The 16,247-nt window shown below is 40.2% G+C and overlaps 1 protein-coding gene across 1 annotated transcript in view; it reads left to right on the forward strand.

The window, feature by feature from the left end:
* Positions 1–16,247, forward strand: part of LOC144823649 (nicotinamide N-methyltransferase-like) — a 202,168-nt gene that overhangs the window by 82,454 nt on the left and 103,467 nt on the right. The window contains exon 2 of the mRNA XM_078682338.1: positions 2,453–2,660. Coding sequence (XP_078538464.1) covers positions 2,453–2,660 — 208 coding nt within the window. The remainder of the gene's footprint in view (positions 1–2,452; positions 2,661–16,247) is intronic.

Here is a 16,247-nt window from a genome sequence, read left to right on the forward strand (position 1 = left end):
GAAAGTGTCCGGTACAACCCAAAGGTGGATTCAAGATGAGAAGTACCTGCAAGCAGAGAGGGCAGGGTCTATGCCACTCAGGAGTGAGCAATAGGTACGGAAGACAAATGCCCACCGAGGTCAGGTATTGCAGGAGAGCATACGATGGCCTTGAAGCTGCAGCTGTGTAGACTAGGCGACTCTGTAGAAAACCAGGAGCCATTCATGATCTATCCCATGTCGGATGTCGAGAGTTGAGTGGTCAAACAGAAACTAGCCTTGGCAACAGCAAATAACACGGGAAGCAAAGAAGGTGCAGTTTCGAGACCAGCAGGGAACAGGTGACTCACCACAAGTAGGGGAGTCAGGGAAAGCCCCACGGAAATCAAGGAAGACCCTCAAGGAGACCCATACGCCAGTGGCACTGGAGCCGCAAGAGGAACTCAAGCAGCTCACTAAAGATGCAGGCCCACGATTCAAGAGATGTGGTGAGGACAAAGATCTTGGTCACAGGAGATGCTTGAAGTGGGGGCTACTTGAAGCCTGAAGATCTTGGTGGAAGGAAGCCAACAAGACTTGGCAATGACAAGTCGACCTGGTACATAGGGGTTTGTTCTTGCGGCTCTAACAAGGGATACTGGCCTCACACTTAGTGAGAGGACTGGGCTGGCCTCAAGGGATATGAAGAACTACTAATTGTGTTGCTGAGCCTTTTGGAGCTGTGGGAGCTCTGGATCAGCAGACCGGTCAGCTTTGTTGCATAGCATGCAGATGCAGGGAAGTGACTCTTTCATTTCAAAGGAAATTCCTTCAGGTGTCTTGATTGTCCAAAGGCCTTGGAAGGTTCCTGAATGGAGCACAGGCAAGGACATTGCAGCAGACAAGCAGGGCGACGAGACCAGGAGCAGTAGGGGTCTTCCCAGTTGCAGTCTTGATGTCCAGTGAAGTCCAGGGTGCCCAGACAGTCAAAGAATAAATGGTGGTGTCTAGAAATGAATCTTGCCCCATGACGAATCTAGTGGGAGTGGGAGCTGGCGGATCCCTCAGCTGGTTTTAACTGGCCTATGCAAGGACGGCTCCAAATGTGCCCCTCAAGCAGACTGAGTGGCATTGGCAAGCCCTCCCACCTGGCCCCCATAAACTAAACCCTGTCTGGGAGGTATTCATGCCTCCCTGTGACAGTATACCCATTGTTCTGACTTCCTCTGCTCGAGCTTGGCTCAACAGCAGGAGGGCAGAATCATTTGTTTGGTCAGCAGCAGCCGTGTTGTGCTGGTCGGATCTAGAAGACTGGTACGGGAACCCTGAGGGCCTCCCGTAGAAGCCTTGTAAAGACCATTGAAATCTGTTTATGGTGTGGGGGTATGATTCCAACATGTATGATACCAAAGATGATAGGGTTTGTTCCAACCAGTTTAGAGTTGGTCATCGTCTAATGCCGCATGGCCATACTATGTATCGTAATAGCTGATACACTTACAACCTGGGAGAATAGACTCAGAAGTTTGTAGGAGTGCCCTGCTCATGCAAGGGAACCCTCACACTTAGAACCGAGCACACTGCCTTCAGGTTTGAAAGGCCTGCTTTAGGGGTGACATGTAGGTTTTAACTGCAGTGACCTTAGATATAGGAAACCTATATCTTTCGTGAATGGTGCTAGCACCAGCTTACACAGGCTACAATGGCAGGACTGTAGTTACAGTTTGTGTGGTCTTATATGGGTGTCATAATACAGGCTTCAGCCCATGGGGTATTCCTGGGGGACCTATGCCCTGGATACCTCAGTACCATATACTAGGGACTTATAAGGGTACACCAGCATCCAATCTGGGAGATACCTAAGTACTTACCATAACCAATTTAGGGGAGAAAGCACAGACACTGGGGTCCTGGTTAGCAGGATCCCAGTCAGACTAGTCAGAAACAGCATAGCACCAGGCAAAAATTGGGGGTAACCGTAAAAGCAGCTCTGTGGGACTACAAGGCTTCATTGATTGACTTGTAGTGCCACAGACTGTGGCATCCTGCACAGTGGGAGACTGTTGAGCGCTTTGTAACGCATTGTAGTATAACCTCTACTCCTCAGCTGACCAACTCCTGGGGCTTTCAGTACCGCAGAATTCGTCATCCCTTTGGGTAGACCTGAAACTGAGGAAGGAAGTATGGGAGGGAGACAAATGTGAAATGACAAGAGGTTTAGAATGTAAGTACGAGTATGAAAAGGATTCAAGTTAAGATATGAGAGATTGTGAGTAATTTGCAAATCTCAATTGGGCAATTTAACCATCCCGTTGTCACAGCCCTCCCTCCCAAATACACTTACAGTAATTTTATTGTACATGAAATTGCTCAAGACGCTTTTTTATTACACTTTAGTCATTCTTAATGGGGATATCACCCTATCATAACTACTTTGTCCAAAATTGTTCTGACTCTTTTCACATGTCTTGCCTACTCCTCGTTTGTGTTCCAGGTGATGTGAAAGGTGATCTTCTTATTGACATTGGATGTGGACCCTCCATTCATACGATTATTTCAGCTTGTGAGTGCTTTGATGAAATTATTGCAAGTGATTGGACAGACACGAACCGCCAAGTATATGAGAGGTGGCTGAGAAATGAGCGAAGCACTTTTAATTGGACCCCAGTTTTAACCATGGTTTGTGAGCTGGAAGGAGACAGGTAAATATGACAAAGTATTATTTTTGTGATAATCCCTTCAAAATGATTTCAAAGTGATCTACTTTATTTATTCTCAGAATGTGGAGAATAGTGTCCAACAGTATGGTGCACCTGTCACAGTGCGCTGTGCTCAAATGAGAGGGATTGTGAAAAATCCCTGGTGGCAGCACACTTTTTTTTGTTGAGTTTTAAATAGCGCTAACTGGACCTGAAGGTATCAGAGCACTTTGCATGAGAAGCAGTTATGTTACATTCAGACGCATTCATTTTTGTTAGGCACAGGGAGATTAAGTGATTTGCCCAGAATCACAGAATGTTGAGCTTCCCTACCGAGACTCGAACCCGGTTCCCCAGCTCCGAGGTTGACCGCCCTAGCTGTTAGGCCACATTCTTTCCCCTATGCAAGTTTGTAGACATTCAAAGAGTTCAAGAGCACCTTTCAAGTTAGTGGCTGTTCAAACATATTGGACCTTGCTCACCCTGAAACTGTTTGCAGATTTACTCCTATTAAGGGAAGAAGTATATATATTTTCAGGAAAATAGGAAATTACATCCACAAAATGAGCGGATCCTGGGACCAGGAGTTTCCGGAAACAATAATGAACCATATAAGCCTACTGCAGTAACAATAAAATGTTAATATAATAGAGAGCATCCACTTGAACTTCTCATTTCCACTTGTGGAAATGCACAATGTACATTTCCATTTGTAAAAATACGCATGTATTTGAGTGCTTGAAATTTCAACAACAAAAAATGAAAGTTACTCAAACACTAGGCCTAGGTTTATGCAGATTTACACAGATAACTTAAAACTATTTTTTGTGAATGACACCCATGGTTACAATGAAGTATATCATTACTGTTGCTCTTGATATTAACAATACAATTATACAATCTTTTTATTAGCCTCAACCGTGGTTGTACACATGCTTATTACCATTTGGACCGATTTGTGTGATGGAAGCAGAGAGGCTCTTTTCATCACTGATCTATCCACAAATCACAACAAATAATCTGATAAGAGAGAGGGTTTGTGAACCTAACTTTAAATAAGGCACATAGAAGGTGGTACTAGAGAGTGCAATAGCATACCCTGTTTCAGAGAATCAAGATCTTAAGAAATGTTGTCTCATGTGTTATAAATAAACAAGCGAAAATCCACCCTATGGATGGATTTCAAGCACTTTTAAGTTTGATTAAAAGGTGAAAACCTCAATGTTCTCCAAGTTTCAACAACTGCTCAAACAGCAACTCTGTGGGTATTCACATATACCATTAATGCAATTTCCATCTAAAATGCATGTGTACTCAGTACCTAAAAAGGTTTTTGTAAGTGTGCATGTTTGAATGAAAGTTTAAAAATTATGCAAATGCATTTTTCCACTACCCTTGTAAAATGTACAACTGTGAAACATTAATATGAGAAAATAGGGTATTTGAACGCTCCTTAGCACTCGTTACAGTATTTAGCAAAGATTTGCACATGTGTATTTCACTCATACATAAGTCATGCAATATTTAAGAATTGAGGTCCTCGTAATTCAGGTTGTTCCGCAGGTGTTGCTTTTATTTCGGTAGATGTTACAGCCAACACGTGTTTCGTCAGTGGGGAATGTAACCCTTGACTTTTTCAAGGCTGTTAAGTGAAAAGAGTGACATTTGTAACATTTCATGGTTTGGTCTAAGTATATTGTTATTATACATCACTGTATGTTACATAGGCAGGTGGTGGTAGGGTTTGTTTACAGTGCACATATACATTTGTGGATGTTATCCTAATGGAAGTTGTATTCAGAAGTCATCTTCATTTGTACATGATTTACCCTCGGGAAATTGGGGGTTTAGGTGCACCCATTAAGATATGGAGAAACCAGTGATTCATCGTGTCATGCTTCTCAATGGTGATTATGCATCGTGAGACTATTTTTGGTGAGGTTTTAAGTCGTGTGGTTGAGAGTTGAACCATAGTGGCATGCATACTATCAAAATATAGTAAGTGCTCGGGGTACCTATTTTCCGCGAGTGTTCCTTTTTCTGTATGAAAAAAATAATACATGCGATATCCTGTAGCTGCACACATGTCCATATGCTCTGAACAAACTACCAATCACTCCTTCAAATATTTTGGATTTGAACACACACCCTGCCACCCAAGAGGTGGTAATAGGGAACTGACACTACGCAGGAGGGAAGCGACTTGGATCATGACTCTTAAAAGTGTGGAACACGGTCTTAACATGGACCCAGAGTATCACTTTTTTCTAGGGACATAACTGACAACATCATAACCAGACAGAGACAGGATGACTATGAACTGAAACCTGCATATATGTACAAAATACTCAATATGCGAATGTAATTTATTAGTTAGCTGATGCCTGTTTAACTAATATGCTTATGTGAGTAACAATGACCACCCTTTGAAATAACAGTATGACTTCACAAAAGGTTTTAAATATGTATGCACTATCTCAATAATGTGTATGATACCTGTATATCAAGTATTACTATTACAACCACGGTAAGACCACCCGGTGGCAAAAAACATGTACTGTACCCATTTTGGATGGAAAACAAGAACCATACCACCATAGGATTCACACTCCATACTGTAAAGCACTGCGCACCAAAAAACGTGTTGACACTAATCCCAATCAACACTCACGGACGAATAGACACTTATGTCCATAACGATTATGAACACAGAAAAATAGAATTCTCTGATATAATAACAATACACTCACAATATTGAGCACGTATGAGCACCCCCCCAAACACTAAGGGACGCAGATCTGAAAGTTCGCGAATAATAGACAATTAGAAAATAAATGATAAGGAATCCACAATCACGACCCGTCTAGGTAACATAGTGGCAACCCGGGTAAATATACATCCCAAGGGCTAGACTATCCTGTTAATATAGGAAGGATAAGATGGCCGCCGTACTTACTGGGAATTAACCCACTAACACGGACCTTAACAACATTGACAAAACCGGAAATGGTCACGAATCACGTGACACGGAACATTCCCGGCAGAAAATAACTAGCGCGAAAGCCAGGAAACAGATCACTGCACCAAACGCAGAGTAGCGGGGACACTAGGAGATACGGAAGCATCAGCGGCGAAAGGTAAGCCTACAGGAAAGATATTAATAGCAACCACGAGAAAACCAGTAGCCTGACCATGCTATCACGGCTTTTCTTTACTGCGAGGGGCACAATAAGTCACGCGTAGACGTACTAAGTAAACGCATTGTACTCAGCCCGTATAATTCAGTAAAAGGACTTTTAAATAACAGCACGTTAAATTACGGTATTAAGGTGAAATCCACATATGTGGAAAATATAAAAACTCGGTGTTACTACTCTATAGCCTGTCGATATAACACGTGAGCCCAACTAAATGTGAACTTATCACGGGTTGACAGGTAACTCAAGCCGCCAAACAAAGGTTCCTTTCCTACCTTATTAAATGGCGACAAATAGTTTAAGAGAAGTACGTAGAATAGCCACCAAGCAATACATAAGAAATGAATTCCTAACAAAGCTTCATATTAATTTACAGCTGCCTTAATATTAACCGATACTGCGGCTGATAACTGAAGAAAAACCAACCAACGAACCAAAGTCCCCAAACGGAAACCCCTTTGAGGGTTGGAATTATCACCTCAAGGAAGGTGAGTAATCATGAATGAACAGTTTAGAGAAAGTATGACAACGTCAACACCCCTAATAGGTTTGTGAATATATTTAAAATATATCCTCTTGATCCATTTTTTTTCATACAGAAAAAGGAACACTCGCGGAAAATAGGTACCCCGAGCACTTACTATATTTTGATAGTATGCATGCCACTATGGTTCAACTCTCAACCACACGACTTAAAACCTCACCAAAAATAGTCTCACGATGCATAATCACCATTGAGAAGCATGACACGATGAATCACTGGTTTCTCCATATCTTAATGGGTGCACCTAAACCCCCAATTTCCCGAGGGTAAATCATGTACAAATGAAGATGACTTCTGAATACAACTTCCATTAGGATAACATCCACAAATGTATATGTGCACTGTAAACAAACCCTACCACCACCTGCCTATGTAACATACAGTGATGTATAATAACAATATACTTAGACCAAACCATGAAATGTTACAAATGTCACTCTTTTCACTTAACAGCCTTGAAAAAGTCAAGGGTTACATTCCCTACTGACGAAACACGTGTTGGCTGTAACATCTACCGAAATAAAAGCAACACCTGCGGAACAACCTGAATTACGAGGACCTCAATTCTTAAATATTGCATGACTTATGTATGAGTGAAATACACATGTGCAAATCTTTGCTAAATACTGTAACGAGTGCTAAGGAGCGTTCAAATGTTTAAAGGCATAGCCTATGTTAGAAGAGGAAGTGTGGTTCTCTTCTCCTTATAGCACCGTTTCTAATAGAGAATTAGATATTGAAAGGTGTACAGTCCCCTGAGGCGCCGTATCCTAGTACAATACCACCAACTTAGCCCTAATAGCAATTCAAAACTAGGGGCAGCCCTAAGGACCACCATGACCTCCGCAAATAATGATAGAATAAATAGAGACAGAGAGGCCGAAGACCTATTCAATAATTTGGGAACCCAGCAAGCTAGCACCTCAACAGGACAGAACATGCAACCCCCCAGAAATGAAGGTCTTAGAGAGAAATTTGTAAGACTTGAGAAACTAAAAATTAATGAAACATCCAGGTGGTGGGACGCAGCAACCTTAAAACAGTATATTAAAGTTAAGAGAGTTCCAAGAGGCCTCAGATCACAAATTATTCCAACTTATGAGGACCTGGAACCTGATCTCCTAACAGCTTGGGAGAAAGAACTAACTAGTAACTCCAATAACCTAATGATGATCCTGATTGAAAACTGTGAAAGAAAGGTGGCCACGCTACAAGCTGACATTGACAAACTAGAACTAGAAATAAAGGAACTCAACCAGCCTGATGTGACCAACAAAAATTACCTTATACTAAACGATATAATACAGCGACATGTCATAGACATAAAACTACGAAAAAGTAGGAAGCTGAAGAGAGACGAACGTGACTACCTGAGTGGGAGGGTATTCACCTTCACCAAAAAATATGATCACCTGGTCCCCAAAACAAACATCCAAAACCAGAGTGAAACCACTTCGGTGGGATCAAGCTCGACATCCATAGACACTATCAATTCAACCGAAAGTGAAAGTGAGGGACTGATGGGAGCTACAGGCACAACTGACCCTAACAATAGTTTTTTATTGGAACTTCACAGAATAAAAAAGGGAAACAGAGAGAACAGGAACATAGGACAGCAAGGAAAACAAGGAGAGGCAAAAGGGGTGGCAACAGGTCAAGACAGACAAGGGGTGAGAACCAGGTCCTGGAATCAGAATGCGAAGAAATAAGGAATGTAGCTGTAATGAATCTGAGTGACTCTGAACTTACAAGTGATATGATTTCTGTGCTAGAAAAAGGCATGAGTTTTTGTCCGAATGATGTTGGTGATTTCTGTAAAACCAAAATTGATTTGTTCAAATTTACAAGACGTTTAAAACTGAAAAAACATTTCGAAATGAACAAAACAACGAATAAAGAATTGCAGCAAAATTTGAGTATGATGACAACTGGTGATTATTGTATTCAAGACATTGTGGACACCCGACTACTGCTATCACTAACTGACTGTGAAGATGAGGTGTTACTCACAGATCGAATTATGAGAGATCTAGATATAAATATGGACTATAACATCACTAGCAGTCTAAGGGGAAAATTAACATGGACTCCAACACTTACATCTGGTAACAATATAGACTTATTCTTTAAAGCTGTCACGAGTGACCTTGAAAAACATAACTCCAAAAACACTGCTACACATTTACACAGAGACAACTTATCTCAGGGAGAGAGAAAAGCACTCTCAGAACTAAGCAAGAACAGAGCACTCACGATCAGGGAAGCTGACAAAGGGGGCAATATGGTGATAATGCGAAGCACAGATTATGACAGTGAAATTCTCACCCAACTTAATAACAATGAGTGTTATGAGAGAATAGTAAACAACCCTATATGGAAACTTACAGACTACATTAACACACTCCTGAAGAAATTGCATGGGTTGGGTCTCATAGACGACCATGAACTAGCCTACTTAAAAGTAGACCGACCAAGGTACCCATGCATCTACACAGTACCAAAAGTACACAAACACCTAACCACTCCACCAGGTAGACCAATAATATCAGGCATAGGAGGACCAACAGAGAGACTATCAGAATTTGTGGACATGTTCCTAAAACCTTTAGTGTTAAATTCCCCCTCGTACATCAGGGACACAAAACACATATTAGGCATCATGGCAGACTTACCATGGGAAGAAAACATGTTATTGGTCACACTAGACGTCGTTTCCTTATATACATGCATAAAAAGAGAAACGGGGCTCACTGCTGTAAGAAGAATGATGAACAAAAGACCAGCGAGTGCATGGTCACACACAGAGATGATCTTAGAAATGGTAGAAACCATTTTGGATAACAATGTTTTCCTATACAAAGATCAATGGTACCGGCAAAAGCAAGAGGTGGCCATGGGCTCCAGATTTTCGCCCTCATACGCTAATCTAGTAATGGGGAGATTTGAAGAGACGAGAATCTGGGGCGCACCAGCATCAGAATGGAACAATGATATACTGTTCTGGGGCAGATACATTGATGACTGCATCATGATATGGACAGGCACAACTGAGAGACTACACCAATTCCATGAGCACCTGAACCATAATGACCAAAACATAAAATTCACAATGGAGTTTAGTAATAAAAAACTCGCATTCCTAGATGTAGAATTCTACATAGAAAATGAAACAATTCAAAGCAGACTATTCAGGAAAAGCACAGCGTGCAATTCCCTGTTACATGCAACCAGTGCACACCCAGAACATCAGAAAAGAGCAATCCCTTATGGAGAACTAATCAGGACTCGCCGCAATTGCAGCAACGAAACTGAATTCCAAACTCAAAAGAAAGGGGTAATTAAAAGATTTGAAAACAGGGGGTACAAAAGAAACCAACTGCTTATAGCAGCTGGAAGAATAGACACAGTAACTAGAGCTGACACACTAAGGGACAAACAACAGAGCCAGAAAAGAAAGGATGATAAAATTAGACTAATAACTGGTTATAATAACTGGGCAACAATCCTAAGAAAGAGTCTAAACAGACACTGGCCCCTACTAAGGACAGACACTATGCTGAAGGAACACATAACAGAAAGACCAACAATAACCTTCAGAAGAGGAAGAACTCTGAGAAATATACTAAGCCCAAGTTACCCCCAAGCAAACAAAAAGAACACATGGCTAACAGAACCAGGGTTCTAAAGTTGTGGAGGCTGTGCAGCCTGCAAATGGGCATACAAAAAGAAGAAAGATTTTCAAGGAGTAAACGACACCAAAAAATACCGCATCTTAATTACTATAAACTGCCTAACCAAGTATGTAGTTTATGCTCTAGACTGCAAATGCGGTAAGAGATACGTAGGTAGTACTAAGAGACCACTAAGGGACAGGATAAATGAACACATTAGGGCAGTAAAACAAGGCGACATGCGATATCCTGTAGCTGCACACATGTCCATATGCCCTGAACAAACTACCAATCACTCCTTCAAATATTTTGGATTTGAACACACACCCTGCCATCCAAGAGGTGGTAATAGGGAACTGACACTACGCAGGAGGGAAGCGACTTGGATCATGACTCTTAAAAGTGTGGAACACGGTCTTAACATGGACCCAGAGTATCACTTTTTTCTAGGGACATAACTGACAACATCATAACCAGACAGAGACAGAATGACTATGAACTGAAACCTGCATATATGTACAAAATACTCAATATGCGAATGTAATTTATTAGTTAGCTGATGCCTGTTTAACTAATATGCTTATGTGAGTAACAATGACCACCCTTTGAAATAACAGTATGACTTCACAAAAGGTTTTAAATATGTATGCACTATCTCAATAATGTGTATGATACCTGTATATCAAGTATTACTATTACAACCACGGTAAGACCACCCAGTGGCAAAAAACATGTACTGTACCCATTTTGGATGGAGAACATGAACCATACCACCATAGGATTCACACTCCATACTGTAAAGCACTGCGCACCAAAAAACGTGTTGACACTAATCCCAATCAACACTCACGGACGAATAGACACTTATGTCCATAACGATTATGAACACAGAAAAATAGAATTCTCTGATATAATAACAATACACTCACAATATTGAGCACGTATGAGCACCCCCCCAAACACTAAGGGACGCAGATCTGAAAGTTCGCGAATAATAGACAATTAGAAAATAAATGATAAGGAATCCACAATCACGACCCGTCTAGGTAACATAGTGGCAACCCGGGTAAATATACATCCCAAGGGCTAGACTATCCTGTTAATATAGGAAGGATAAGATGGCCGCCGTACTTACTGGGAATTAACCCACTAACACGGACCATAACAACATTGACAAAACCGGAAATGGTCACGAATCACGTGACACGGAACATTCCCGGCAGAAAATAACTAGCGCGAAAGCCAGGAAACAGATCACTGCACCAAACGCGGAGCAGCGGGGACACTAGGAGATACGGAAGCATCAGCGGCGAAAGGTAAGCCTACAGGAAAGATATTAATAGCAACCACGAGAAAACCAGTAGCCTGACCATGCTATCACGGCTTTTCTTTACTGCGAGGGGCACAATAAGTCACGCGTAGACGTACTAAGTAAACGCATTGTACTCAGCCCGTATAATTCAGTGAAAGGACTTTTAAATAACAGCACGTTAAATTACGGTATTAAGGTGAAATCCACATATGTGGAAAATATAAAACTCGGTGTTACTACTCTATAGCCTGTCGATATAACACGTGAGCCCAACTAAATGTGAACTTATCACGGGTTGACAGGTAACTCAAGCCGCCAAACAAAGGTTCCTTTCCTACCTTATTAAATGGCGACAAATATTTTAAGAGAAGTACGTAGAATAGCCACCAAGCAATACATAAGAAATGAATTCCTAACAAAGCTTCATATTAATTTACAGCTGCCTTAATATTAACCGATACTGCGGCTGATAACTGAAGAAAAACCAACCAACGAACCAAAGTCCCCAAACGGAAACCCCTTTGAGGGTTGGAATTATCACCTCAAGGAAGGTGAGTAATCATGAATGAACAGTTTAGAGAAAGTATGACAACGTCAACACCCCTAATAGGTTTGTGAATATATTTAAAATATATCCTCTTGATCCATTTTTTTCATACAGAAAAAGGAACACTCGCGGAAAATAGGTACCCCGAGCACTTACTATATTTTGATAGTATGCATGCCACTATGGTTCAACTCTCAACCACACGACTTAAAACCTCACCAAAAATAGTCTCACAATGCATAATCACCATTGAGAAGCATGACACGATGAATCACTGGTTTCCCCATATCTTAATGGGTGCACCTAAACCCCCAATTTCCCGAGGGTAAATCATGTACAAATGAAGATGACTTCTGAATACAACTTCCATTAGGATAACATCCACAAATGTATATGTGCACTGTAAACAAACCCTACCACCACCTGCCTATGTAACATACAGTGATGTATAATAACAATATACTTAGACCAAACCATGAAATGTTACAAATGTCACTCTTTTCACTTAACAGCCTTGAAAAAGTCAAGGGTTACATTCCCTACTGACGAAACACGTGTTGGCTGTAACATCTACCGAAATAAAAGCAACACCTGCGGAACAAACTGAATTACGAGGACCTCAATTCTTAAATATTGCATGACTTATGTATGAGTGAAATACACATGTGCAAATCTTTGCTAAATACTGTAACGAGTGCTAAGGAGCGTTCAAATGTTTAAAGGCATAGCCTATGTTAGAAGAGGAAGTGTGGTTCTCTTCTCCTTATAGCACCGTTTCTAATAGAGAATTAGATATTGAAAGGTGTACAGTCCCCTGAGGCGCCGTATCCTAGTACAATACCACCAACTTAGCCCTAATGAGAAAATAGGGTATTTCTAAAGAGCTACAATTTTCAAAGAGAAAAAGTTAGAGGTCTGAATCAATTACATAATATTGTGAAACACAATACTAACTAAGGAAAATATAATAATACAAATATTGGATACACAGTTATCACAATCCTTTGCCTATTGAACCTAAGCAAAGATATTGATGACTAAAGTATCACAGTCAAAAATATCTTTATTTAACATCATCAAAACACAAATATCATAAACAAAAATATGTTTCCATTTAATAACTATATAAATTAATAAAATGATCAAAACACACATTATCAACTACAATACTATTGCTAAAGATAAGCCAACATATTGCAAATTATTCTACAAGTTATAAATAAGATTACACAACAAATAAAATTAAACTTAACATATGTATCCTCAAAATATATATTTTAAATACAATTGCATATAAATTAACATTAAAACAAATATTTAAAAAGTTACTGTACAGTAAATAAACTTTTTAAAAATAATACTTTTTTACAATTGTTTACCATTTTAAATATAAAAATATGTTATTAAACATTGAAATATTTGCATTATAACACTAAATAACACAACTATAAATTTCAGATTATAAAAGAAACAATAATAACCACCCACCATGAAATGTAACAGAAAAAATATTCAGACTAAACAAACACTAACCAATATAACCTCTAGTTAAGCAAACTAACCAATAAAAATACTTAATTCATTAACAAAACAATATAAAAGGCACAAAATAGATTGACCACATCTGATACCAAAAACAATAACCCTGCAAAAGAATGACACTCTGCTGGATTCCCAACAGACCACCAAGGAAGTAAACTGGGAAATAAACTATAAATACAAGTAAATTATAAAATTGTAATTAAAACAATATAAACGAACTTAGTTTAAAAACATTAAGCTACAAGTAACTAATGAAATACTTTAGTCGTATGTCTCTTCCAATTGATAGATGCTAAACAAGTACATACAAATCAATGGACAACAGAACCACAAAATAAATTCAACATTCAAACAGGTGGTCAAAGGCAAGTTGTAAGTAAAATCAGGCAACTTCTAAACATCAATTAAACCTCAGAATAAAATAATGAATAAAAATCCCACAACCCCACAAATGAGCCTCAAATAAACATAACCAATATGCCTTAAACAAAGTTTTCCCCCAACAGAAACAAAGTAGCACCTACTATGAGCTACTAAATCACATCAAGATAAGAACAAACAATTATTCCTCACATACAGTTCTAATAGACTTTGAACAGGTAATGATGCAAACAATACTTTATAGTATATTCACACACAGCCCTACAGGACTGTTATTAGCATTTTTGGCCAAAGCATTTTGAGACATCTCCAAAAATATGTTCTTAGTTTAGCATATGCAGCAAAATGCCAATATGCCTTCGAAAAAAATAGATTACAATAATATATGTCCATATAAAGGAAGTAGCTAACATCTATAAAATGCTCGTAGAAAATCCATTTTACCAACAAAACATGTATAAAGCACGTCCTCTAATGGACTTTTTTGCAGACACTTGATTTGGCAGATGCCAACCCAAATTCTGAATACCAAGGTGAAGTCATGGCTCAACAAGCCGAAACCAACAACGCTGTAGAAGGATGGTACAATCCCTTCCAAGCAACTCCAGGAAGAACTCACCCCAAATTCTGCAAATTCATAGAAGCCCTCCAAAAAAGATCAAAGCTACAACAAGAGCTTTCAGTAAGCCACAATAAACTTAAAATGAGTTAATAAACCGTAGAATGTACGGCATGATACAATGTAAAGTTAGAATCTTTATTGAGAACAAATGAGTAGACAACTTAGAATTAATTGCAAACTCTTATATCTTCATCATACAACACTTACATACCTACATACTAAACAGTAAATCCTAACAAAGTAAAACACTACCATAAATTACCCATTTTAGAATAGATATTAAACAGTTTAATTTTTTAAATCAGTAAAAAAAACATATTTATAATATAGAAAAGAGTCATAATTACAAAATATGTATTAATACCTGTGAGAAGACCGCCTGGTATATGCTATCCACTAATTAAAGTTGACACCTTACACCAGTCCAAACGACCCTTATGATGTATGAGGTCAAAGATAACCTTTAGAAAGATACCCTAGTGGTAGCTGTGGAGAGCAGCCTTCAGGCTTAATCTTGAAGGAATGTAAATCAGCTTTAGTGAATGAATATCCCCTTTAGTATCAATTAAATGAAAGGAGAACCACACAGTAGTTATTAAAGTATGTATTTATTTACATAACACCCTCTAGTTTCCTCTACACGAGGATGAAACACAAAGCACACAATACTTTAGCAAAGTAACAGTTGTAAGTAGCATAATACACAGTGGGCTACAGGGGGGAGACCAAACCATATACTAAAATAGTGATATGAGGACCACAACTTGAGTCAAGACAGTGTCTAGAGCACGAATAATCGCTGGGACCCCAAGGTACCACCCTAGGTGAGTAAACAGGGACCCCACAGAGGGCGGGTGCAGTGTGGTAAGGACCTTTCTCGGTGGACTTAGAGGAAGCCCTTTGGAACTTAGGAGGTTGGAGAGCCACCTGACCTGTGAATACTGGAGTACCAGAGTTACCTATCCAAGGGAATCCGGCTGCATAGGTCTGAAATGGTGTAAATAACCACCCTTGTTTTCAACGGAGGACTTCAAAGAAGAACTGCTGCTGGGAAGGAAGAAAGTGTCCGTTGGAATCCAAGGGTGGATTCATAATGGAAGGAGCTTGAAAGCAGAGGGGACAGCGTCTGGGTCACTTCTGGGTGACCAGGAGCTCAGTAGACGAATGCCCACCGATGTCGGGTGCTTCAGGTGCAAAGAAGGAATGCTTGACTCTGCAGCCACGAGGACCAGGAGATGTTAAGGACAACCAGGAGCTGTACGTGAGCTGTCCCACGAAGGACGTCGAGTGCTGAGTCGTCGTGTCACGCTGGAGCACAAACAAGCCTTGGCAATAGCAACCCACTCAGGAAGGTCAAGCAGGTTACAGTGGGGATCAGCAAGGTCCAGGCAACTCACCAACCAATAGGGAATCAGCGCACATCTGCAGAAACCAAGAAAGCCCAACAGAATTCAAGATGATCCTCAGGAGGATCCTCAGGCCGAATGACTAGTAGTCGCAAGGGGCCGCGAGCAAGATCCCAAAGTACTAGCCCAGTGGGCCAGAGTTACACAGTTCACAGGAGTTTGGATTATGCAGGCCCCATGAGGGATAATGGCCTCAAACTTGGTGAGAGAACAGCTCGACCTTAAAGAACATGAGAACCCACCTCTTGTGTTGCTGGATCAGCCAGAGTCTGCTGGAGCGCAGGATTGGCAGACGGTCAGTTGCATTATGATGCCTGCGAATGCAGGGGAGTGACGCCTTCACCCCAAGGGAGATTCATCAGATGTCC

This window comes from Lissotriton helveticus, chromosome 3_1 (genome assembly GCF_964261635.1).
Source record: "Lissotriton helveticus chromosome 3_1, aLisHel1.1, whole genome shotgun sequence".
In the NCBI taxonomy this organism is placed as follows: domain Eukaryota; kingdom Metazoa; phylum Chordata; class Amphibia; order Caudata; family Salamandridae; genus Lissotriton; species Lissotriton helveticus.